Raw genomic sequence first — 24,253 nt, 5'->3', positions numbered from 1 at the left:
CAAATGTAAATGCTCCCTCGTCCCTGTACTTGTGCAAAGTAACACTGGGACCTCCGTGATGGTGGTGTGAAGATAAACTGTAAAATGCTTGTATTTTTGTGCATCAATTGTGTATCATCATGTATCAGTGTGTACGGACGGCTCCCATCTCACTGGTGCAAGCGCCACTCCACAGGGCCTCGCGCGCTCACCTCGACTGGTGCTCGGGTAGGCACTTCTCTTTGACCGTGATGAGTGGCCCTGGGTCATGTGCGAGTGGCCGTCGTCCTCGGCAAGCTGAACCCCTGTCCACAGGAAGAACACAACATCTCACACTCGAGTTGGGGACCAAGACTCATCACCATAAATGATGTCTGTCTTTCTCTCAGCCACGAAGTGTGAAGGGGCCCATATCCAAGCCCTACCACGTCTTCTGTCTGCAGTCTCATTTCCTTATTATTCATTCCTCAGCCTCTGCTGGACTGAATTTTAGTTAATTCTCCTGACTCCACCTAGAAGTTTGTACAGAGACCTCCGAGTGCCTTCTAAATTTAGTGCGTTCTTTTCAGTCTTCCCCTTCTCATAACCACCTCCTCAGTCCCGACATCCTTTCACTGGGCTTCCTGGCTCTCCTCCTACTCGTGCCTGTTTTCCCCACCTGGTCTCCAAACATGGGAGCTCCTCAAGGCTCCACTGCCCACACAACACTCCTGCAGAGCCAACCGCCTACTAGGACCTGAGCCAGATGTCTTCCAGGGGAATCCAAACTGGAACTTGGAACCCCATCCGAAATGAGTATTTAAATTTCCAGGGTCAGCACTCTTGGGGGCAAGAGTTGTCTCCTGGGCTCCCTGACCCCACACTATACACTCTTCCCCCAAAGCCAGAGGATTCGTAAAACACAGCCTCATCGTTTACGCCTCTGCTGGGAGCTGCTTGAGGGCCTCTGACCCGAGTCCACACACACTGCGGACCCTGACTCCGTGCAGCAGCCTGAGGGGCCAGGCCGGGAGAGCAGCGCTCACCCAGCGAGAGCAGCTTCCGGTAGTTCTCCATGTTGTCCTGAACTGGGTTCTGGGGCTTCCGGTCCTCGGTGAGGGCCACCACATCCTGGTACGACACCGCATCCTGCAACAGCAAATGCACACCTCTCCTCAGTGGAGTCCACTCCCGTGGGCGACAAGGACAGGACAACGCTGGCGGCACGGAAGCCACACACACACGCGCACATGGTGTGCAGCAAGTGCTCACACCACTGGGGTTCCGAATGATCCAAGTCAGGTTCTACCAGGGACCTACTTGGCACCTACCTTGGTGCTACACTCTGAGGAAGCTCCCAAAGACGTAGGACACATATTCCTTGCCCTCATGCAGCTTATCATTTGTTTGGAGAGAAACAATCAGAGAACAGTAAACAACAAAGTGGGGTGCAGAGAGTCAGCACTAAGCGGCTTTAGCGGGGGGACAGCTCAGGGTGGGCTGGGACGGTGAGCAAAGACCGCAGAGGCCGTGGGTGGGGTGGTAAGTGGTGGTGGGACTCTGGCCCGGACAGGGGTGGGAAGCTTCAACAGGCTCAGTGTCAACTGCACGCAGTGTTTCCAGACACCTGGTCAGCAGAGTGACCGGCTTCCATCCCCAGGCCCGCTGTGTCCGCCTCCGCCGTACACTGTGGGCCCTTCTGGGTATGGACAAGTTCTGAAGAACCCGGGGGTGACCTTAAGCACAGAGCACCTTCCTCTCCCAGCTGCCTTTTCTGCTTTGACGCACATTCCCTTGCAAAGCATCTTAGGAGTCCCCACATCACGCGGGACAGCCTCCTGCACAGGACCTCACAGGACCTCTCCTCACTGCTGCACTAGAACGTCACTAGTTTTGGGGAGTCGTGGTCCCAGGGAGCCTGGAGACAGACTCAAGGAGCGAGGTGGAGCTGTGGGAAGCCCGCAGGCTGTGGGGCCAGAGAAGACTCCAGGGTCAAAGGAGCTTATGCACCGTTTACGACCGAGCAACCCTGGGAGCAGACGTCTTTCCAAACCTCAGGTCCTTCACCTGTGAAATGGAGAGAAGGGCATCGGCCTGCCCTGTAGCACTGTGGGAGTGGATGTCCTGCGATGTGATTTGTTGTTTAAGCATGGAGAAAAATCGTGTAAGGGAAAGGTAAATTGTTGTCACTACTGAACTATTATGTAAAGATATTTTGATATTAAATTTGCTACAGTTCTGGAAAGTGGCACAGATATTACAGCTATGCACAAATGCACACACACACACACAAAAAGACACAATCAGGTGCATCGCCTACTGAAAAAAATAAACAGGCACAGGCACTGGGGTTTATGAGGAAAGCCTCATTTGTAATACAACTGCCAATGTGCAGTGATTAAAAAGCAAAGAGCCACCCCCAAAACTAAGCAGAACTTCAAAAATGAAAACTCTTACTAGGCCAGGCCTTAGGATTTTTAGGACAACACACTACAAAAGATCAGGAAGCACTCACTGCAAAATTGGCTGGTACCACCACCGGCCAGAAAGCTAGACTACACCCTTTCTGGTGGGAGCCTGTCTCCTCCTGTCAGAGGGCGGCTCCCCAGAGCGGGCACCCCGCTGTGCTCGGGGGCGATAGTGCCTCCATCCTAAGGCCTCAGCCCTGGATTATTGCAAAGCAGGAGAAGCCCGCTGGGAGCACAGATGTATTTGTGGTGGGAGAGGGAGGGAACCAGAACTCCTAACTTGCGGGCTGCCAGAGAGCAGATGAGGTCAAGAACCCGGGGGGCTGAGGGTGCCAGAAGGGCACCACCCCTGGTGCTAACAGAGGCCAAAGGGTGATGGCAAAAGGGAAGGGGCATTTCTCATGTATTTCTCTCCGCTTGCCTAATCTGAGTAACATAAATGTAATGTATGTTAAATTTTGGACTACGTTGTTGCTAGGAAAGAAAAATGCTGCTTTGACTTAAATTAAGTTGACCCATTCAAGTGGGTAGCCCTAAGCAGTTGTTCTCTTTGTATCTGTGATCAACCATGGATCTAAGGTGGCACAAGCCACCGCCACGTTCCCTGTTACAGATGCTGTCCGGAGAACAGCACCCACACTGCTGCATCCTCACATGACCTACACACACGAACAATGCAGGCTGAAGGAAGATGAGAACTTTGTTTGTTATTTCTACGACACCAAGGTAGGAGGAACCAGTGGCTTCCAGACCTCTGGACCACACACAGGGGACCAACGCTTTCCAGTAGCGAGGACGGGCATTTGAAAAGCAAAATAAGACACAATCCCACTGCCAATCTGCTATCACCTTCATTTCATAAGAGTACTTTAACACCCCCAAATAAGGACACCCGCAATTCCTGTTTTCCCTGAAGATGAGTGAACGCTTGGTCCCAGGCTCACAGAGCAGTTAACTGGAAACCCCTGACATCCATCACTTCGTGGGGGCAAATGCACACTAAAGAGGTTTCTTCTTCAGAGTTTCTACGATTTAATGTTTTTATCTGGATTCCTAAAATTTGGTCAATTTGGTTTCTCCAAATAAGAAACCAAAATTAGTGACAAACTAAGTGTGTCCCACACATAGAGGCCTCTCCCTGGGACAAGGTCATAACGCACATCTGGAGCACCGGGGTCACCTCCGACCCAGCCCACCCTCCACATCCCTCCCTCCCTTCCACATCCCCTCCCCCATCAGTACTGCTGCAGCAGAAGCTCTGCTTTCAGTAACGGGATGCCATCCCCCTCCTTCTCACACACCTGCGCGTTCTGGCTTGCCTCCAGGACACAGGACAAATGACAAGAGTTTTGGGGGTAGAATTCAGAGCCCTCTGTCACCTGACCCCACCTTTCAAACCCCGCCACAGGGAGCACCGTTACCGCATCTCGGGGCACTGGGGAGAGACAGCACCTCTGCCCTTGCATTCCACCCACTCTGGCTTTCATCCGGTGCCGCTTTGGGGCTTGTGCCGGGCTCTCCTGAACACCTGGGATCCCCCACCCCAGGGGGCACCTGGCCAGCTGCTCCTGTCCCTGTGACAGTCCGCTACCCTGTCTCTTCCTTAAGAGCGAGCTGGACAGCCAGCGTCAGGAACAGCATCTCTCTCTACAGAGACTCCCCGCATGCTTGCTGAACACCCTCCTGTTACAAGACAGGAGGCTCCCAGGACGGGTCCCGCCTGGTCACCACCACGCGCCCAGGGCCGCAGGCTCCGCACCCTCCTCCACGCTGCTGTGTCACACGTGACCCTCTCTCTCAAGGCCCGTCTTCCCTGTACCCACAGCCAGTGAGTCCCACAATGCCTCCCTCGTGCCAGGCATCGCACTGCGCCCTTTCTATCTACGTGTGACTCTCACCCATTCCTCACAACAGCCCGCCCACTTCACAGATGAGGAAACCGAGGCTCGGCTTCGTTAATGGTCTGAGGTTGCACAGCTAGCAGGTGGCAGAGCCAGGCTCCAGACCCAGCTCTTCCAGGCCCCGGGGCCTTCTGCTCTCCCCCCAAGTCTGCTCTGTGGATGTGCAACTTTCCTGGCTCCCTACTGAGGACCAGAAACACCTGCAGGGTTGATGGGCTTCCCTGGCCCAGGAGGAACAGCCGCTGCGGATGACGCACCACGAGACACAAACACTGAGCAGAAAAGCGCTCCTCTGATCCCGTGGATGAACCAGAAAACAGGCAGCAGTTCCCCAGCCACCAGTCACCCCTGGGGACAGGACAGCCTCCTGGGGAGTCGCTGGGGCTCTCCCCAACCCAGGTAGGATTCTAGCGGGCAGATAACTCAGCCTCTCGGGAAAGAAAGGCATCTCTGCCATGAAATGAAGACAGCCTTCCTAGAATGAGTAGAGACCTAAGCATACCTGTGATCTCGTCTCGTAATCCATCACAGAGTCCCAACGTTTGTGCTCTCTTTCCTTTGCAAAAGCCACTTTCTCCATCAGAGGAAGGGAAAGATCCCGCTGATGAAACCCTGGAAGACAACAGGCGTCATGAGGGAACAAGGCACAGTCAACCTGGCACGCGCAATGGGGAGCAGTCGGAGGAGGACCTACTGCTCCTGGGGCTCCGGGTGTACGGCCAGCGGGCCCGGGACTCCAGGCCCCTGCCTCTGCCCTTCCGGTGCTCCCGCTCGCGGGCTCGCTCCCAGTCTCGGTCCCAGTCCCGGTCACCTGAGGAAGCAGATATTTCAGGAGCTGACCACGTGCCCTGACACGAGTGCGCTCACTTCACGTGCACATACCCCTCTGGAAGGGATGCTAGGAGACGGATCCCGAACAGGGGTCCCAAGTGCAACCCGACACCCGGGCCCCGGACCACTGTTTCTGGGGGCCTCGCCTAGGTGGGCCTGGTCTCAGTCAGGGCTAACACTGAGCTGAGGAGCTGGTTCCCCCTTCAGGTTCTCCTGGTCTCCCCAACTCCCACGTGGTCAGGTCCACGTTCGGGAAAATGGACTTCAGACCCTCCACCGCCTCGCTTACCCCAGTCAGTCCTAATGTGCACGTAACTTTACCCCAAAGAAATGAAACACCCACCTGCCCCAAAAGCAACGTTCCTTCAAAAAGTTCACCGAAGAACCTTTACCAAATAAAACAGCTTTGGAGGCAAAGGGGTGATGAACTCTGCCCCTCCTGGGAGGCTGTGGACACAACCTGAAACAGCCTACTGCAAAATTCACATAGCTTTAAACATTTTCTCTCATCATTAAGAGAAACAGTTGTATTTCACTCCACACACGTGTCTGCTCCGATGTAAGAACGACTCCTTCCATCCTCACTGATTTCCTTCCCCCTCAGACCTCTGAGCAGCAGCCCTGCCCCAGTGAAGTCCTGCGCGGCCTGGATGGCGCGGCGACCGGGCTACTCACTGCAGCAGGCGGAGTGTGGCGGCGGGGACTCTGCTGCCTTCCGGCTCATGCTGCCGTCGCTGTGGGCGTCACTGCTGGTGTCGTCTGAGAGGGCACCACACACGACTTAAGGTCTCGACCGTGCTCGCTCGCCGGTCCCCTCTAAGTAGCCCCCCCGGGTGGCCCCCACCCCTTGCTGCAGTGGTCAGACCCTCTCGCCCCGCCCTCCTGCCCCTGCTGGGCAGGAACGAGGCTGTGACCCTCCCGATGGCAGCGCCAGGTACAACCTGCTGGGGTGCCCCCTGCCCCCGCCCCGGTTCCACAGAGCCTGGGCCAGGGCGCGGTGTGTGCAGGCTCCCTTCCAGTCAGAGGCCCATGGTCTCCTTCCCTCTCGCATCCTAACCAGGAGGGATTCTGCTCCGTGGTGACACGGGGCACCAGCTCTCATTGGGCTGTCACAGCTGGGGAGGGAGGTGCAACTGGCACGCCGTGGGCAGAAAGGCCGGGAGGCCACCTACGTCCTATGGCAGGGCAGTCCCCCACTCCCCGCGAAGAGGACGATGGGCCTAGAACATCAGGGGCACGGCGCAGGGCACCCCAGGGAGCTCCACCTTCCTCTCCCACTCACCTTCCGGTTCGTACATCTCCTTGTAATTTTCCAGCAGAGTAACGAGTTTCTCGCAGTTCTCTGGCTTTTTTGCACGCACCCAAGGCTTGATCTTTTCTGGAAGGATGGTCAGGTACTGCTCGAGGACCAAGAGCTCGATAATCTCCTCCTTGGTGCGAGTCTCCGGCTGCAACCAATCGAGGCAGAGGTTTCGGAGTTTGAGCAGGGTCTTCCGAGGCCCGACAAATTCCACGTAGAGGAAGTTCCGAAACCTCTGATGAAAGAATTCAGAGTCAGTGGCGGCTTCTCCTATGGCGGCATCCGGCTCCTGAGACAAGTCACTGTCTAGCTCACACAGATTTGGGGCCCAAGACCTCTTGGGTTTGGTGGCAGACAAGTACTTTGGAGGCAGCATCTCTCTAAGGAAAATTTTCACTGGAGGAACCCAACATGAGTCAACAGGAAAGACGCGGCAGCCTGGGACAGTCAGTACTCAGGGACCTGCGGATCGTAAGGAGACATACACATGTCCCAGAAGTCGAGGACCGGGCAGCAGTGTGGGGCTGCCCGACAAGGGCACCAACAGTGTTTTGTGAACAGGCCAAGGGCAGAAGAGAGGCATCAAACCCCAACACACAGACACATGCACAGGCAGGCGTTAAAGCACCACACACACCCGTGTGAGGAGTGAGCTCTGCTACTAACTGGTTCTGTGACCCTGGGCCACACAGCCCATGTCCTGCAGTCTGTTCCCTTATCTACAAAATGGGAACAACAGACCTACACCCCTTCTAGAACTGTGAGGCTTAAATAAGCCAATACACCTAAAAGGCCTAACCACCCAGCACACAGCACATGGGGATGCCCAAGGTGCTGGCCATTATTAAAATGGGATGTCGGTATTTTTTCTTAGCAAAAATGGAAAGGGGGTCGTGAGGGGCTCAATCCTGCCATTTCTGAGCATTTCTTCCCCTAACATGGTTGTTAAAACAGCATACAACACGTGAAAGGTAGAAGACCACATAGAAATGTTACAAGTGCTCAGCTCTGGGTAATGCGATTGCAAGTGCTCTTAATAATTTTCCTGAACCCGCGCTGCTGTTAAGTTAAAATTCAATGAAATTAAAAGTTCAGCTCCTCTGTCACACCAGCTACATTCCAAGCGCCAGTGGCTACCCTACTGCACAACACGGAACATCTGCCTCGTGGGGGCAAGTTCTATTGGCCAGAGTGGCTGGACAGCATCTGAGTTTGCAAGAAAGCTCAGGACCCCTGCGTCAGCAGTGCCCACCCTTCTGAGAAGCGTCTGCCCCACAGCCCAGCCTTGGGCTTGTGCTAACACCACGTCCTCTGGGAGTCTTCGCGAGACTCACTTCCTCTACTAGCGTTCCAAGCACTTGCTGCATTTAGTCTTAAATATTTGAGCTCACGTGCCTATGCCCCCACTGTAAACTCTGGTAAAGGGATGAGAGACGAACTTTTCCATCACTGGAAGAGTCAGGTATCAACACTGATAGAGCATGTTGAAGATAATGTACGCAAAGCCATTTTAAAATAGGTTTTAGACACAGGCATGCATTCTTACTACAGGCCTGCAGAAGCACAGTGCAGTTTCTGGGTTAAGCTCTGCAGCACTGTTTCCAAAAGAACACCCTGGCGTTTCACTCACCCTCACCTGCCCACTTTTCTACCCGCCCCTTCCCGGTATTCCCGACAAATAGGCATGGGAAGCACTGCGCGGCATATGTGGAGCTCTCTTACAGCGCTGCCTAGCACAGAGGGGGACGGTGAGAGGAAGTACCAGTGAACCCACAGAAACCCTACACAGGTGATCAACACCTATTATTCATATCAATGGTGAGAAAGTGATCAAGCGACCATAGGGCTTCTTCACACCCCTGCACATCCTCCTGCTTTTATCAATCTTTTCAAATATCTAGCTTGCCTCCACAGAACCAGCTTTCTACTTTGATAATCCTCTGTATCATTTATTTCCTTACTTGTCTTTTAGTATCTGCTCCCTCCCTTCTTAAGAAAACTTTTTAGACCAAGTATAAAAGCTGATTTTCCATTTTCCTTTTGTTCTAACGTAACCAACTAAGGCTATACGTTTCCCTTCACCTAAACCATTTTAGTTGCATGTGGTTTCTATTATGTAGCCTTGTTATTAGTGGTCAGCCACAACTGGAGCAAGAAAGTAGGCAATACAGGAAAGAAATCTAGGTTTGGGTGAATTAACTTACCTGACAGTTTTGTACTTCTGGCTTTACTTCCAGAGAAGAACAAAACCACATGCAGCAAAAATTCTTTTTGTTTTAAAAGGAAAAACCAGTAAGTTAAAAAGGATTTTTTTTTTAATGTCTAAAGAGAAAACAAAAGGTGTTTCAATTATTCAGTCTCAAAGTAGCCTTCATCATTTGGGCCTGAATGCAGGGGACTCTCTCCAGACAGTGGTGGGCTCCGCTCCGCCCCGTGTAAACTGCCCTCCCACTCTCTCTGCATCATCCTCTAGAGCTTCAGCACCAACCACACAGATGCACCTCCATTCGGAGACCCTGCCACTCCTGCCCTGCCTGCCCTGCCCTCCTTGATGACAGACAGGACACTAGATACCACCCTGCTGGGCAGGGGAAAGAAAGGGCAAGCGTCCAGTCTCTGGAGAGCTGATGAGACAGCTGGGACAAGAGAACACAGTCGAGTTTACCCAACGACTGGCTAAGAGGGACTGCCGTGACAAGAGCAGGGCCCTCAAAAGCCAGCAGGCCTGTGCGGGACAGAGGGGCGGGCAGGAAGCCCAAGCCTGCTCTGTGGCATCCAATTCCAGAGAGAACTCCAGTCCCCTAGATGACAGCAGCCCCACCTCTCAGAGGCCACAGGACACCCTTGGGTATGTAAATCACCTGTTTGGGAATAGGATCCTTTCTGGAACTTCAGAACAAGTGTTCTTATCCACAGGAACAGAGTCAAAATGCCAGGGACCTGCAGACATTTTAAAGAAATATATGGACAAATAAACACAGAAGAAATGTAAAGAGTGTCAGAGAATTCACTCTCCAAATGGCTGTGGACTGAGATAGCATTGGGAGTGAGGCCTTATATACCATATTCAAGAAAAGGCCCATTCCCATGTCATATAGACCAACCAGAGACAAGAAGCAGAAAGCTTTCAAATTTTCTTTATGAGACCAGAATAATTAAAACATCTAAGACAAAGAGAGCACTAGCAAACTGCAGACCAAACTCACTTATAAAAGCAGACATAACAGTCTTAACACTATGACTAATGAACATCATTCTACAGAGTTTCAGCCAATTACAAGAAAATCTGGGGCGTGAACAAAGAAAGATGTAAAATTATCACTCTCTTATGTAAGACCATCCACTCAGATATTGCAAATCAGTGGAAACAGACCTTATAATAGTCATAATAATTTAGTAAGAAACCCATTTATAACAGACTCCCTAAATATGGACCGACAATAACCAATTTGAAAAAATGGGAAGAACTCCATTGTAAAAATACAAAAGATTTAACAGAAGAAGACAGCACCCATAGGAACAAACTTATACATTATATTGCAATAGAAAAGGCAATAACCAGAGAGACACAGGATAATCGTGGAAGATATACGGATCTAGCATATGAAAGCTCTAAATACCCCCTATACTACCTAGTGGAATTTCAAAGAATATAAATGTTGGGGAACTTGACAATGGTTCTAAAGTTGACCTGGAAGAATTTCACTTGGATCAATATTTTGAAAGTTCATACATCAAAAGGCCAACAAACCACACACAAAAAAGAAGTATCTTAATATAATCTCAGGGTTAAGAAAGTTCTTTTCTAGTATGATGCCTAAAGGCAGAAAGACGACAAAAAAGTAACAAATGATGTTCTTGTCTATACCATCAAAGCCAAAGCAATAAATCAACCACCTAAAAAAGCACCAAAAAAGACAAGAAGACTGATTCACTTAAGAACTGTAATATAAGTTTACTGTATGTACACAATTGAGTATGTAGAACTCTATGAAAGTGGCATTAAAAAATAGTAAGGAATGTATATAGATTACTTCAATAAATAATAATGGTAATAGGAGATCTAGCCAATCATTCACTTGGGGAAAGAGGTCACAACATATATGAAAATGCTAAAACTAAGATCAAAATAAAATAAATAAAAGATTAATTTTTATAATCCTGGAGCAGGGACGGGATCTTCTAACCTGACAATAAAATTGGGAAACAGGGACAACTTTGACTTTGTATACATACTTCTCTAATCACATTAATTTTTCTTCCCACTAGGCATGTGTTTGAAGCATAAAGCACCAGTAGGTAAAAATTATACTTAAGAACTGTAGGCTTAAAAAGTTTGATAAGGAAGCAACAATTTTGCTAAGAAAATATAAATATTTGGTAAACCTGACTCAGGAAGCAGAGGAAAATCCAGGGAAGAAATTTAAAAAGATGAAATGACCGAAGGAGCAACTTCCCATAAAATTTCCATGAGTGAAGTATTTACCATGTTATAAAAACCCTTCCAGAGCACAGAAAAGAGACAGAGGACTTCCTGCTCATTGATAATATGACCATGTGAACACTCATAAATATCCTGTCACAAGGTAGATGCCAACTTGTATGCTGAAAATTCACCTATTCCTTTTCTCAATTCAAATTCAGGACTAGAGTCAACAAATGTGATCTCTGTTAAATGTGCTCAAGATTTTCTGACCAGGCCGATGAAACAGCCCTTGGTCTGCAAGGGCTTTGAAAAAGAAAAGATTTTTAATAGAAAAACCTGAAAAACAGTTGGACCTTACCTACTCCTTCCCACAATGGCAGAGGAAATTCATTTGAGAGTAAGAAAGGGCCTTGGGAACAGAATAATCATAAAGATAGATAACATATATGTCATGTGAAGAAAAAACTGGATACACATATCCTGCAAATTTTATAAAGGGCAAATTGGTTACTTATCAAAATTAAAAAATGTAATATCCTGTCCTATTAACTCTACTATGAATTTATCCCAGAGATATGTAATGACATATGTGCAAAAATATATTCATTGAAGTACTGTTATGACAATGGGCAAAATATGGTATGTTTATATTATGATTATGAAACCTTTTAAAATAATGAGGCAATTGTAAATAAATGGATATGAGACGACCTGACCTCTAAGGTTGTTAAGTGCAAAATGGGACACACCAATGTGCATAGCATTCTAAGGAATTATAAAAACAGATGTCATTTACTTAAACGATTTCTGGAAGGACACAGAAGAGACTGTTAATAGTGATTAATAGTGATTGCCCCTGGGGAAGGGAACTGGGGGCCAGGGAAGGAAGGGCGACTTAACTTTTTCATTGTATATTCCCCTTTTGTTTTTATTTTATCATGACATGTATTACCTAGTCAAAAAAATAAATTCACAGTTAAAACAAAACGATAAACAAAAGCACTAGTGGAGGTCTTTCGAGACCGTGCTGCCCACTGAGTGGGTGCTGGCAGCACTACCACCTTAACGCTGAGGGGTCTCCTCCCCTCCCTGCCCACCACCCCACCCCACCCCCACCCTGGTCTGAGTCCAAGGTCACACCCTAAACTGGCCGTTTGCAGATATGATAGGCAATTTAGAAAACCCCCAAAAACCAACTTTGAAACCCCTCAGACCCAAGAAGTACTTAGGGAAACTGCAGCTCCAAGCTGAAACAGCACTCACAACTCTAGCAACTATTAGTACATAAATGCAATGCCATTCGCTATCCTGGCAATTCCACTTCTGAACTCGAACTGACAGACCTATGTGCCCATGAGCACAGAGACACAGTTCACAAGGGTGTTCACAGAAGCACTGCTTACAAGAGTGAAGAACAGGGACAGGCAGGAGAATGCTCGAGCAGATTCAATGGCAGAGACCACTGACTGCTACGCAGCAGACGTGAAAATAAAAACGGTACACATTTTCCACGCTATAAAAACTAATCAGAATAAAAGCAAACCAGAAAAGGAGGGGGAAAAATATTTTGCAACATAGATGACAGTTAATAGGTCTTAGAAAGCAGTGAGAAAAAAGTAAGTGGCTCCTCATGAAAATAAAGAACATTAATACACAGTTCATAAAATTAGTGATAGGAGCCAATATCTGTATCAGAAATCAAAGAAATGTAAAATATTATGGTGAACACTTTTTACGCTTACAAATGGGCAACTATTTCAAAATAAAAATCAGTGTTGGTGGGAAGCTGGCTGGTACAAGTGTGAATCCTATTTCTGGATATCATTTTGGCATATATCTAAAAAACATTAAAAATGCCTATTCCTTTTGAAACAGCAAGTCTCCACTTAAGGACAAAGACAGTCAAGTAGATAAAAATATAAGTTAAAAAAAAAAAAGCTACAAAGTCAGCTTCCCACCACCACTAAGTCCTTGTATGTACATCTACTCTCAAATATGTTGCAGGAGTGATGTTAGGTGACATAACGTCACCCAAGGAGCACATCCGGGAACGTGCTATTATGCAATGGCGGCCCTAACACAGGGCAGATCGCTGCACATCAACCAGAGGCAAAGCAGGGAAAGGAAGCACTGGTCAACGTTCTCCTACAGGCTTACCTGACTGCAGGTGGCCCCTCAGGAGGAGCCGAGTGACCCAGCCTTCAGCCCCGACTCACCCTGTCCTCCGCTGGCAGCCCAAAGGGCACCCAGGAGTGAGGCCAGGTGCTGAGTTAGCACCTGCCAGGGCCCCATACTCACCTCACCCTTTGGAAGACCCAGGTGAACTCCTCCTGTGACAGCGACTCTGGCCAATCGGAAGCATAACTGCTCTTCCCACTTCGCCCCCACTTCCCCAGTCCAGCTCCTGCCTCCATGGCAACAGCCATGCCTACCACTGAAGAGGACAGAAGATACGTGTCGGGGGTGGCTGAGAGGAAGAAAGCATCAGGGAAGAGTCATCCACGGGCTTGCCTGGCATGACCAAAGGCAGTGTTGAGGCCGAGGGGGATGCCTGTCCAAGGACGGCCCAGAAAGGCCATCACAGAATCAAGACGTGCTGGGGGATGCACAGCCCAACAGAGAAAGGGAGCACCTGTACTTATGCCAGGCCTCAAAGTCCCTGAGGCAAGGACTACATCGCCTTTCTCATCACTGTATTGTTACCTTCACAGGAATGGCACGTAGAGGGTGTTCAACAAACTGTGTTTGGGTTTTTTTCTACTTAGATGCAAAAACATTTAAATCCAATCTAGAAAAGTCTAAATAGTAGCCCTTGACCATGAAAGGTTATTCCAGGAATACAAGGATGATATCCCAGTAAGGTAGGCTGTTATATAAGGGATTAGAGGGGGAAGGGGATTCCATGAGCACTGTTGCACATGACAGAGCATCTGCAGACTTCAACCTTTCCTTGTACGTCCCTAGCAAAGAGTAAGACTAGGAGACCATCTAAACACAATGAAGACTTATCTCAAGTGCAAGCAAGCATTAAACACTAAAGGTAGGGAAGCCCTCCACCATACCCACCATTCAGCACTATTCTGGAAGTCTTAGCTAATGCAACTGATAAAAAAGAAGTGAAAGGTATAAATGTGGAAAAAGCATTATTTTGAATTCAAAAACCTTGGCAGTTAATACAGCAAGAAAAAAAATTCCAGGAATAGCAAAATAAATAAACCAATTCTCATTAATAAATTCAGTGAAGTATTTGCAACTCCAAATAAAATTTTTTTAGTGTACAGAAGGACACAGAGCAGGTCCTAAATAAATGAAGACATGTTTTTGCACAGGACCATGAAAATTGTTGTCAATCCTCCCTTGAATATAAGTTAAAATCCAAAAAAATGTGGGAGTTTTGACAAACTGAGAATCCAGTTTCTCCAGAAGACTAAATGTACAGAAACATCAAGACAATTCTGAACAAGAAGGTATGTGTGCAGCAAGGGTGGGGGATTGTCTGTAAAGTGACCCAAACATATAAGAACATAAAGTATTCTTTCCAACACAAGGATGGGGGTGCAATGATAAATACACTGATGGAACAAAATACACTCCAGAATCTGACTCGTGTGAAAGTATATACACATGTGGGAATTTAGTTTATAGTAAAGAAAGACTTTTAAATCAAGAAAAGCATTAACTGTTTAAATACGAACTAGGAACTTCCTTAGGAGTAAATGATAAAGGGTCTTTTTAAGGAAAGTGGCAAGAAAAATCAGCCAACACTTCCATTTCTGACCAGCTATTTGAGTATGGATTTCTAAGAAGGTTGGAGCAGGCCTCTGTCTGACATTAGGAAAGACCAATAACATCAGTGCCGGTGTCTGGCCTCTCCTCCAAGAAATTCGGTATTTCATCTTTAGAAGGCAAAGGCCACTAAGGCCAATGACAAACATACTTTGTTTTCAGAAAAGTAAATCATTGCCTTCAAAAGACAGCATTCCTCCAAAATTTCATCATGCAAGAAGAAATGAAAACAGATAGAATCTTTAAGAAAATGTCATGTAACATTAAGTCATGTTGCCAAGAAACTTTGTAGCTTTATTTTCTGATTACAAACATAGAAGACAGTACAACATTCAAACATTACAGATTATCCAACGTAGAAACTGCAAGCCACATCCAGTGATCACATTTGTTCCTATACTAAACCTTTTAAAGTCTGTACATATAACATCTTGTTTTTACCAAAATGAGATCATACCAGGAGTTCTGTGTGTATTTTTAAACCTAGTAATTTTTTTTTTTTTTTTTGCGGTACGCGGGCCTCTCAGTGTTGTGGCCTCTCCCGTTGCGGAGCACAGGCTCCAGACGTGCAGGCTCAGCGGCCATGGCTCACGAGCCCAGCCGCTCCGCGGCACGTGGGATCTTCCCGGATTGGGGCACGAACCCATGTGCCCTGCATCAGCAGGCGGACTCTCAACCACTGCGCCACCAGGGAAGCCCTAAACCCAGTAATTTTTGATAGACATCTTTCCAACCAGTACATATAGATTTATATCATTTTTTCTAAAGGCCACATAGTCTTCCATTCTATGGATATACCAGTTTATCTACACTTGATGGAAATGACCAACGTAAAAAAGGTCCAAAGCATTAAATGAAAATACAAGGGCATAAAATTATACAGCATATGTGGCATTCTTACCGCAAATATACTCATTTATATGTACACAGAAAACAATGAGGATGTCCACACAATGGAATAAAATGATGGAGATGTATTTATACAGAAGTTATTGTAGATGTTGTTAAATAGCTGCACAGTATTACGTTCACACACACAGACACATGCATATGACGGAGACTGTAAACGTGATGGGCACGTGATACGAGCTCGCCAGATGGCACACCACGCACTCCCCCACGACCAAATATTACTGCCTAACACCCCACATACTTCACTCTGGTAGCCTGAGTTTGAAGTGTTAGTGAATTGGGCATGATCTCATTTACGTAAAAAAAACCCAAAAAACAAAAAACTACATAGGTACTTAAACGTATGGAAGTACATACAAAACCAAACTGGAAGAAAACTTCCATAAAAACTTGTATGAAGACCATGCGTAAAGCAGGGAAAATCGAAAAAATAAATGATTAATAAAAGATACTTCATTTTGCATTTCAACTTAGAATGTTATTTTAAGCTCACCATCAGAAAAAAATACCTGAATATAAATTTGGAAGTTCAGCTGCTGTCTGTCTGTCCTCTCCTCTGCGCCAGTCACTGCGCATCAGCACCCCCTCCCCTGCGTGGCTCCCCCTCCCTCTGACCACCCACAGTGCTCCAGTGGAGTCCTCCACTCCCCACACACCCTTTGGGCCAGAACACCACTGCTGGGGCGCCACACCTAGAGCCTGACCTCACTGCCAGCTGTCCTCTCGGTCTCACTGTTCACACTCAATTCTGGCCACGTGGCAAACCCATCAGCTTTGTTTCCAGGCCTGGAGGTGGGCTCTCACACACCCTAGTTACTGAAGCTCCCACATCTCCCTCCGCACTCTCTCTGCAGCAGGAGTCCCAGCGTGAGTCAAGTAGTACCCAAGGGCAGGATTTTAAAAGCCAAAGGTCTGACCACATTCAGAGGATGGGGGCGAAGATGGGGACACTCAGGGACCCAGCCTGACTCTGGTCGTAGGGGCCAAGGGAGGCCACTAACTCGAAGGAGAGGAGACAAACAAGGACAGCTGGTCAGAAAAAGGTCTTACCCTCCACACCGGGCAGAGGGGCTTACAGGGTTCCAGCTGTTCTTCACCCTCCAAAGACCTGTTCTTAAATACACGGGACATCTAAGCATGAAATGTGTGTGTCGTAAGCACTGTATGCAGAGTTAGTTTCGGGCAAGAGCTGGACCCCAACCACAGGGCAGTGGTCCTGCCTGATGGACAAGTGTTGCCACTGTGGTCCATGTGGAGGTGTTTATGCCATTCTCTGAGTATTTTACAGCCCTTTACTTCTATTTCATAAAAATGCATAGAAAACAAAAGCACAGTCTCACAATTAATTCATCTGAGACAAAGATGGAAGTCGTCAGGCACCCCTGCCACAAGTCGGGGGGTCTTTGGCCTCAATCAAAGGATCAGTGGGTCAAGTGTTCAACTGAACTGGAAGGAACTCAACTAGTGTTGGCTGGAAATGTGGCCGGATGTGTAAGGAGAGGTAAAGAAATTCTGTGGCCCCCTGTGTGACCTCAGGTTCCCCACATCCCACCACGAGTGAGAGAAGCTCATGGTCTCTTCTCCAAGCCCGTCTCTACTTACTTAATTTGGTGCCGCATCATGGTACACCTAGATTCAGCCCCTCTCTCATTCTACCTACCTCATTAAAGGGGGCTGGAATTGAGAACTTTAAAGTCACGAACCGAGGAAGTTACTTTCTTCGCTTCTCAGGGACAGCAGGGTGTGCGGTCTCTTCTCTGCTCTTGTTTGCTCCTTTCTCCTGCCTCTTTCTGCAAACCGACATTCTCTCCTTCAGCACCACGTGGAGGAAAGTGCTGTCCCAGCCTGGGCCCGCCTCACCTCCCAGCTCTAGCAGCTGGGCTAGCCCGTGCCTCTGCTCACACCCACTCCGACATTATGAGTGCACACTACAGCTCGATGCCTTCTAGGGTGTGGTTCTCAAGACTGGGGTGACTGGGAGAAATGCACCAGCCTTTCCGGGGTGGGTATTTAGGAGGTTTGTGGCTCCCCAGGAAACAGCCATCCAGGAAGCACGCCAGGAGCTGTACTTTGAGAACCACTGCTCTAAGCTGATGCGTCCAGTGTGGTCCAGTCAACCATGAACAGGTACATGTGGACAACAGAGGCTGTTTGGGTAACAATTTCACAGGGGAATGTGAGCATGGAGTAAACAACCACTGCCCCTACCATACCAGCCACGACTCCACCCTCTGGACTCTCAGGTGGCTCCTCGCAGATAATCGCCACGTCGCCCTGGGCTTACCTCCATCATATAAACTGAGCACTTACCACTCTGCAGCAAAAGTTCCTTATCGTTGTCCATTCTGGAGGAATTTCCCCAAAAATTTCAAAAAAGAGGAAACAGTAACTTAAGAGTTTAGTTTTATGGTCAGCCCCCAAATGATTCAAGAAAAAGAGTTACTTTAAAGAGATAAAACCTCTTCTGTGCCAGTAGGACATATCTGACCAATTTTTACATCAGTAACTGGCTGATCAGATTTTTTTTTTTTTAAAAAGGGTGAGGGCATGAAAAGGCAGACCACAAAGCATGGTTCATTTAACCATCTATAGGAGAGAGCACGCTACTCTGGTCAGACCTAATGTGAATGGAGACTGGGGAGAGCGGGGGCTGCAGACAAGGGGCTTCTGGTGTCCTGGTGACCCTAGCAAGAGCTTCACTGCAACCAGATGGTATCCCCAGGTGACCTTACAGGCCAGCGCTACCAAAGCTTTTCCACATCCTCTCACTCTGATTCCATACTCACCAAGCGAGCTCTCACTATGGCTTCCTTTCCCATGTAGGTCTGCCGACAGGGAGAGAATGTGCTGATCATGCGTACTTTTGAATATCTGGGTTCCTGTGGTAGTGCTCTTCCACCATGAATCGATTACCAAGATTGAGAAAACAGGAACGTCGTATTTGGTCACACTATTTTCCGACATAAACCAATAATTCATTATGGCTTAGCTTCGTTAACATGGATCTACTGATGTAAGATGAGTCCTCAGGTGAAGTAGGGCCTCTGAGTCTCCAAAGGCTTGAGTGCCAGACACTGCACTGCTGTCTGAAGCATTCACCAAGGCCAGAAAAAACCAACCCACCCCCGGTGGCTCACTGGGACAGCATGTTAATCTTTCCCTGGGTGGTAATATGCCATCAGCATGGCCACCAATCTTGGTAAGCATGTTTTCTTACTCTCCACTTAACTGGAGTTCTCATTCAACAGACACTGAGACCAGGGATTATGTCACTCACTTCCGGAGACCCAAAGTCCAGCACGATCACGTCCCAGATCAGGCACAGTATCAATGCTTGCTGACAGAATGAGCAATATTTGGCTATTTTGCTCACTTCCCCCCATGATAAGATTCACTGAGTATGGTCTGAATCAGTCAGCAAACCATGAACAAAGAGTACAAGACCTACTGAGTCCCCTTCTTCAGTACCTCTCTCAGATCCATCCAATTCACTTATCCCTCTTCTGTGACCCTAACCCAAGCCACCATCTCTCACCCAGATGCGAAGTGGTCTTCCTGGACCCACTGTTTCTACCCTCCCCTTCTGAACCCTGCAACCAGATGATATTTTTAAAACACAGATCTGATTATCATGGTGCTGTCATGGCTTCCCATGGTGCTTCAGATCAAGCCCAATTACCTACCACGGATTGCAAAGCCTTTCACAGTGCAGCTCCACTTTACCTTTTTCTCATCTCAAACACCATTCTTTTCTTTCCTTTGTTCTAGGCTTCTAGTCTAGGCTAGATCCTGGACTCCCAGCTCCCTTAAGACTGCTCTTCTCACGACACACTACCATCCACCACGCTTCAGGGCTCAGCCTTAATGTCCCTCACTTTCTCAGGGAGACCCTACATGGCCTCTCCCAGATTAAGTTAACTGCCTGAAGTGAACCTTCTCTTTCAAAGGCATGAATCACAGAATTATTTTTTCAATGTCTTTCATTACCCAAAAGACTATGAGCTCCAGGAAAACACTTCCTTTTCCACTTGGGGCCATGTCTGATAGATGAATCAATGAATTTCTCATGTTTCTTTATTCACCCAATAAGAAAGAAAGGGCAGGCCTGAAGGAGTAGCTGAATGTTGCGAAGACCAAGGAGAATTTGGTGAACACGTGACCCACCAGAAGAGCCTGTGCATTCTCAGAGAGCACACAAGGGTGCTCGTGTGGCCATACGGAACACGTGTACAGTAGGAAAGTGTCAGGTTGAGGAAGGATGTGCTCACTCCAAGGATGGGTGTGGCACTGCGAGGAGGGAATTCAGCTCACCTGGACACCGCCACCTAGCGTTTGGACCTAGTCCCTCTTCCTCTTGCAAGTCGTCTCGGAGAAGGGTAGAGCTGGGGAAGGAAAAGAAAATGTGAGCCACCGAACTTACTTCCCAATTACTGAATTTCCAGGCTGGAAATGACCCCACACAGCTGCATCTTTGCCTCCTACAGTGGTAGAGGTAAAATGATACCAAGAAGAACAGCTTTTCCTCCCAGGGTGGAAGGGCCATCGGCATTGCTCCCTGGGGTGTATGTTGTACCCTGGCTATAATCATAGCTTTTTTCCAGTGAGGGTATGTCAATCGTGTGCAAGCCAATCTCTGAGTGTCTTAGAAACTTCTCTAATAAGCAGAGCAAAACAGTAAAGACTTGGGATTGAGAAATCCTATTTAAGACCCCAATCTCCCACTTATTAGCTATGCTGCACTGGCCATCCCTCTAAAGGCAAGGGACACACTGCAGGTACAAATTGGAGGGAAAAAACGGCTAAGAAGGTAGTATTATTTACTGCTAATTACATGCCTCATACAGTGCTTTTTAGCACCTTACTTTTAGCATCTCTGTTAATTCCCACCACAACATTATTTTCTACTCATTTCACACACAAAAAAGCAGAGGCTCAGAGAACTCAACCTCAGAACTCATGGCAATTACAGATCAACTAACGTCTTTTTGGAAAACAGTAATCTACAGACATTTTTCATGGAAACCTTGTGGAATAATGATATAGGCACCCCTTAGAAAGGTGAGTAAAACTCCAGTTCTGCCATGCGATAGCTAGTGATGCAATGCCAGAAATTTTACTGTGCTGTACACCTAAGTAGCATGAAAGACTAGCTTATATTACAATCTTAATGCTATTATCATCAACATTACCAGTAGATAATGGTATCATTACTGAACCTTACACAATAGTTGAAGTTGTCAACATGATCCCCGTGGACGACACTACATGTTTCAAGCCCCACTGTGCCTCAGAGCATGCGTTCAATCAATCAGAGGCCCCGAGGGGGATGCACCTTCAGGACTATGGCTCTGGTTTATGTTAACGCTATCAGTCATGGGCAGATATATAACTAGGTCCGCCCACAAACAAGGAATCCAGGGCTGCTCCCTCTCGCCCCGCCCCTCCCAGCCCCGCCCCACCTGCCAGCCTCTCCTCCGTCCCATCATTTCTCATACCACGCCTCCCTCATAACCCTCCGTGCCCCGCATTCTCCAGGCTGTCTACGGGATTGAGGCCTTTTCCTTCACGTCACCTCCCACCGCCCTCAGAGCCTGCCACCCTCTCCTCCGCCTTCTCACTTAGATCCCCCTTTCCCCAAATCTATTAAAATTCCCACTTTCCTACGTGACCCCCGGCCATGCGCAGTTGAAACCCGTCCCACAGTCCCAGGGACAAGGCTCTGCACGCCCTCCAGGGAACACGACGCCGTCGCGCGGCCGCCAAGATGTGCCGCAGCGGCAAGCAGCGGTCCACCTGGAGCCTGCGCAGCGAAGACGGCAGGGTGAGTTCCATCTCCCAGGACGCTATACACAGCCCGCCCCGCCGTCCTACTGGCTGTCAATATGGCGCATGCGCAGAAAGCAAGGGCCGCAGGGCTCCACAGCCCCGTCCTCGGACCCGCCCCCTGTAGCCGGCCCAGTGTCAGTCAAGATGGCGCCTGCGCAGTAGACCTCGGCTGCCACCTGTCGGCTGGCAGAGCACTAGGTGGGCAAGGGTCTGCAGCCCCTCCCTCGGGCTGCCCCTGCAGTACCACCGTCATTCAAGATGGCGCCTGCACAGTAAGCTTCAGCTACCACCCCTAGGCCAAAGTACACAGCGCTAGATGGGAAATGGTCTGCAGTCCCCTGTTAGTCATACAAAGCATAAAAGCCCCTCCCTTGGGCCCACCCCAGCAGACAACACCGCTGTCATTCAAGACAGCGCCTCCACAGTAAGCCTTGCTCGCCACCTGTCAGTCAACAAACAGCACTAGAGTGGACAAGGCTCTGCAGCCCTCCCTCGGCCCGCCCCCTGCAGCCCCACAGTAGTTCAAGATGGCGCCTGCGCAGTAAGCCTTGGCGCCACCTGACGGCCAACAAACAGTGCTAGAGTGGGCAGGGCTCTGCAGCCCCTCCCCTGGCCCGCCCCCTGAAGCTCCGCCCTCATTCATAACAGTGCCTGCGCAATAAGCCTCGGCGCCACCTGTCGGCCAACAAGCACTGGATCAGAGTGGGCGGGGCTCTGCAGCACTGTCAGTCCCCAAAGACGGCCCGTGGCCCCACCCCCTCAGCCCAGTAGACAGGGCACCTGCGAAACACGGCTGGGCGGCACCCCCCGCCCCAGCCCTCCCCCCCCAGCCAAAAGATCTAGCCAGAAACATCCCAAGGTGAAAGCAGTCCAGGAAGGCAACGACAGGGGAAGGGGTGATGCCCTGCAACCCCCAGACCAACCAAGGAGAAACAGCGGGCACAATGATAGCCCGTAGCCCTGTCCCTCAGGACAGACAGCTCTCCAGCAACAACAGTGTCGGCAAACCGTGGGCCACATGGACCCTGCCGATAAAACAGCCCCCCAGTCACCAGCCGTCGCCCAATCTCAAGTCAGACCTCAAAACCTACGCTAGTCAGGGTGGCACGTCGCGGCAAGCGTCCGCGGCAAGCATCAGCAGCCAGGCCCGTGACCAGCAAAGAAGGTGTGAGGTAGCAGGACCCCCACAGCCTTCAATCACAGCAAAGAACACAGGGCACCGCTACCCTCAGCCCCGCCCCTGCGGCCACCCAGCCAAGACCAGGCCGCGCATGCGCAGCGAGCCTCAGCCGCCCCCATCAAAGATGGCGCTGAGGTAGGCGGGGCTTGACCAGTCGATCTCTTTTGAGACCTGCAGTCAAGACCGCCCTTGGCCCCACCCCAGCCCGCACCAACCAATCAGGACAGCGCCTGCGCAGCCACTCTTATCTGACACATCAAAAGTGACGCCAAGGTGGGCGGGCCCGCAGTCTGTCACCGCCCAGAGAAAAACATTCTGCAGCACGACTGCCCTCAGCCCCGCCCCTTAGCTCCTCCTGCCGCCACTGCGGCAAGCAAGCCCCGCCCCCAAAGACCGGCAAGGATGCAGGGGCGGCCGGAGCGGACCTGGCCAATCTGGGACCCCGTGGGATGGGGTGTCCTCTGCAGCCCCCCGACCAAGCTGAGGAAACGGGAGGGCGGGGCACAGGGCGGGGGCGCGCTGAGCCTTCCCGCGCTCGTTAGGGATGGCCCGCCACTTCTCCGGCACCCACCCCAGCGGACTGCGGTGACAGGAGCCCGCGGCCTTCCCGCCCCCTACCCAGGACGGCCAGCCATCCCTGTCCTCCACTATGCCCAGGAAAGGTGGCACGGGAGCCCCCACCGCAGACTCCGGCCGGCAGCGCAAGATGGCGCCGCTGCGGCAAGCGCGGCAGCCCCGGCCCGCTGACCAGGGTCCCGAGCCTGCGGCATCCCATCCCCGCGCACCGTCCAGACGCGGACGTGCGGGCCGAGGCGGCCGGACTCACCTCGCCACACCGCACCTCAAGGCACCGCCCCGCCCCTGGCCGAAAGTCAGCCACGGCGCAGCCCGTGCACAGTCTACTGCCCCCACACGGCCCAGGGCACCCGGCAGCGCCACCAGCCCATGGTGGACATGTCCACTCTTCCGCCCCGACCTCGTCCTCCCGCGGCTCCCGGCGTCTGCACTGAGCCCCGGCCCGCGACTCCTTGTCAGGCTCTCCGCAGAGGCGGGGCCCCGGCGCGGGCAAATCAGAGGCAGCGCTACGCGCCCTGGGCCCCCTCGCCACGCCCCCAAGCCCTGCCAATCAGGCCGCAGTTGCCGTGGCGACGGCTTGGCGCGAAGGCAGTAGGCTGACGTCAACGAAGCCAATGCTAGGGGCCCTGAGGAAGGGTCTGGAAAAGGGGGAGGGGGAGTGAGTGTGCGACCCCCAAACAAAGAAGGGGGGTGACGCAGAGAAAGGCCCGCTAGCAACTCCCAAACGCAAAACCTCTGAAGAAAAAGAAAAAAAAAAAAAACCATACATTTGTCTAAGAAAATGAAAATCCGGCGGACAAAAATACGTATGTTGAAGTTAAAGACAAACGAGAAAGTGGGAGACGAGACTTTTCCGCCTGGGACACATGAAAGATACGGGGCTAACTTCCCTAATAAACGAAGACCTCTTGGAAACCGATACGGTAAAGACCAAACTAAGCCAGAAAATTGGGCAAAAAGGGAAGAAACTGGCAATTCACAGGAAAATACAAATGGCTGACAGACCTACAGGACAAAACTCACGACCTGACTCCCAAAGAAACGTAAAACCGAGAGCCCGGACCAGCGCGGTTTAGCGGAGGCTCTCCT

The 24,253-nt window shown here is 49.9% G+C and overlaps 1 protein-coding gene across 14 annotated transcripts in view; it reads right to left on the bottom strand.

The window, feature by feature from the left end:
* Positions 1–23,593, bottom strand: part of PEG3 (paternally expressed 3) — a 31,174-nt gene extending 7,581 nt beyond the window's left edge. Inside the window, exons 1-11 of one of the 14 annotated variants that reach the window (XM_032612519.1) lie at positions 23,415–23,572; positions 19,894–19,964; positions 17,286–18,474; positions 9,320–9,398; positions 8,663–8,725; positions 6,441–6,920; positions 5,834–5,917; positions 5,022–5,138; positions 4,830–4,939; positions 1,005–1,107; positions 192–284 (exon numbers count right to left, since the gene is read on the bottom strand). In XM_032612519.1, the coding sequence (XP_032468410.1) occupies positions 192–284; positions 1,005–1,107; positions 4,830–4,939; positions 5,022–5,138; positions 5,834–5,917; positions 6,441–6,834 (901 nt within the window). In that variant the 5' untranslated portion in view covers positions 6,835–6,920; positions 8,663–8,725; positions 9,320–9,398; ... (1 more) ...; positions 19,894–19,964; positions 23,415–23,572. The other 13 variants (XM_032612525.1, XM_032612518.1, XM_032612524.1 and 10 more) reach the window with 13 other exon arrangements.
* Between the last annotated feature and the right edge of the window lie 660 nt (positions 23,594–24,253).

The sequence above is a fragment of the Phocoena sinus genome, chromosome 19, assembly GCF_008692025.1.
Source record: "Phocoena sinus isolate mPhoSin1 chromosome 19, mPhoSin1.pri, whole genome shotgun sequence".
NCBI lineage: Eukaryota > Metazoa > Chordata > Mammalia > Artiodactyla > Phocoenidae > Phocoena > Phocoena sinus.
Note: the sequence above shows the minus strand (reverse complement) of the source record. Positions and strands in the feature narration are given on the sequence as shown.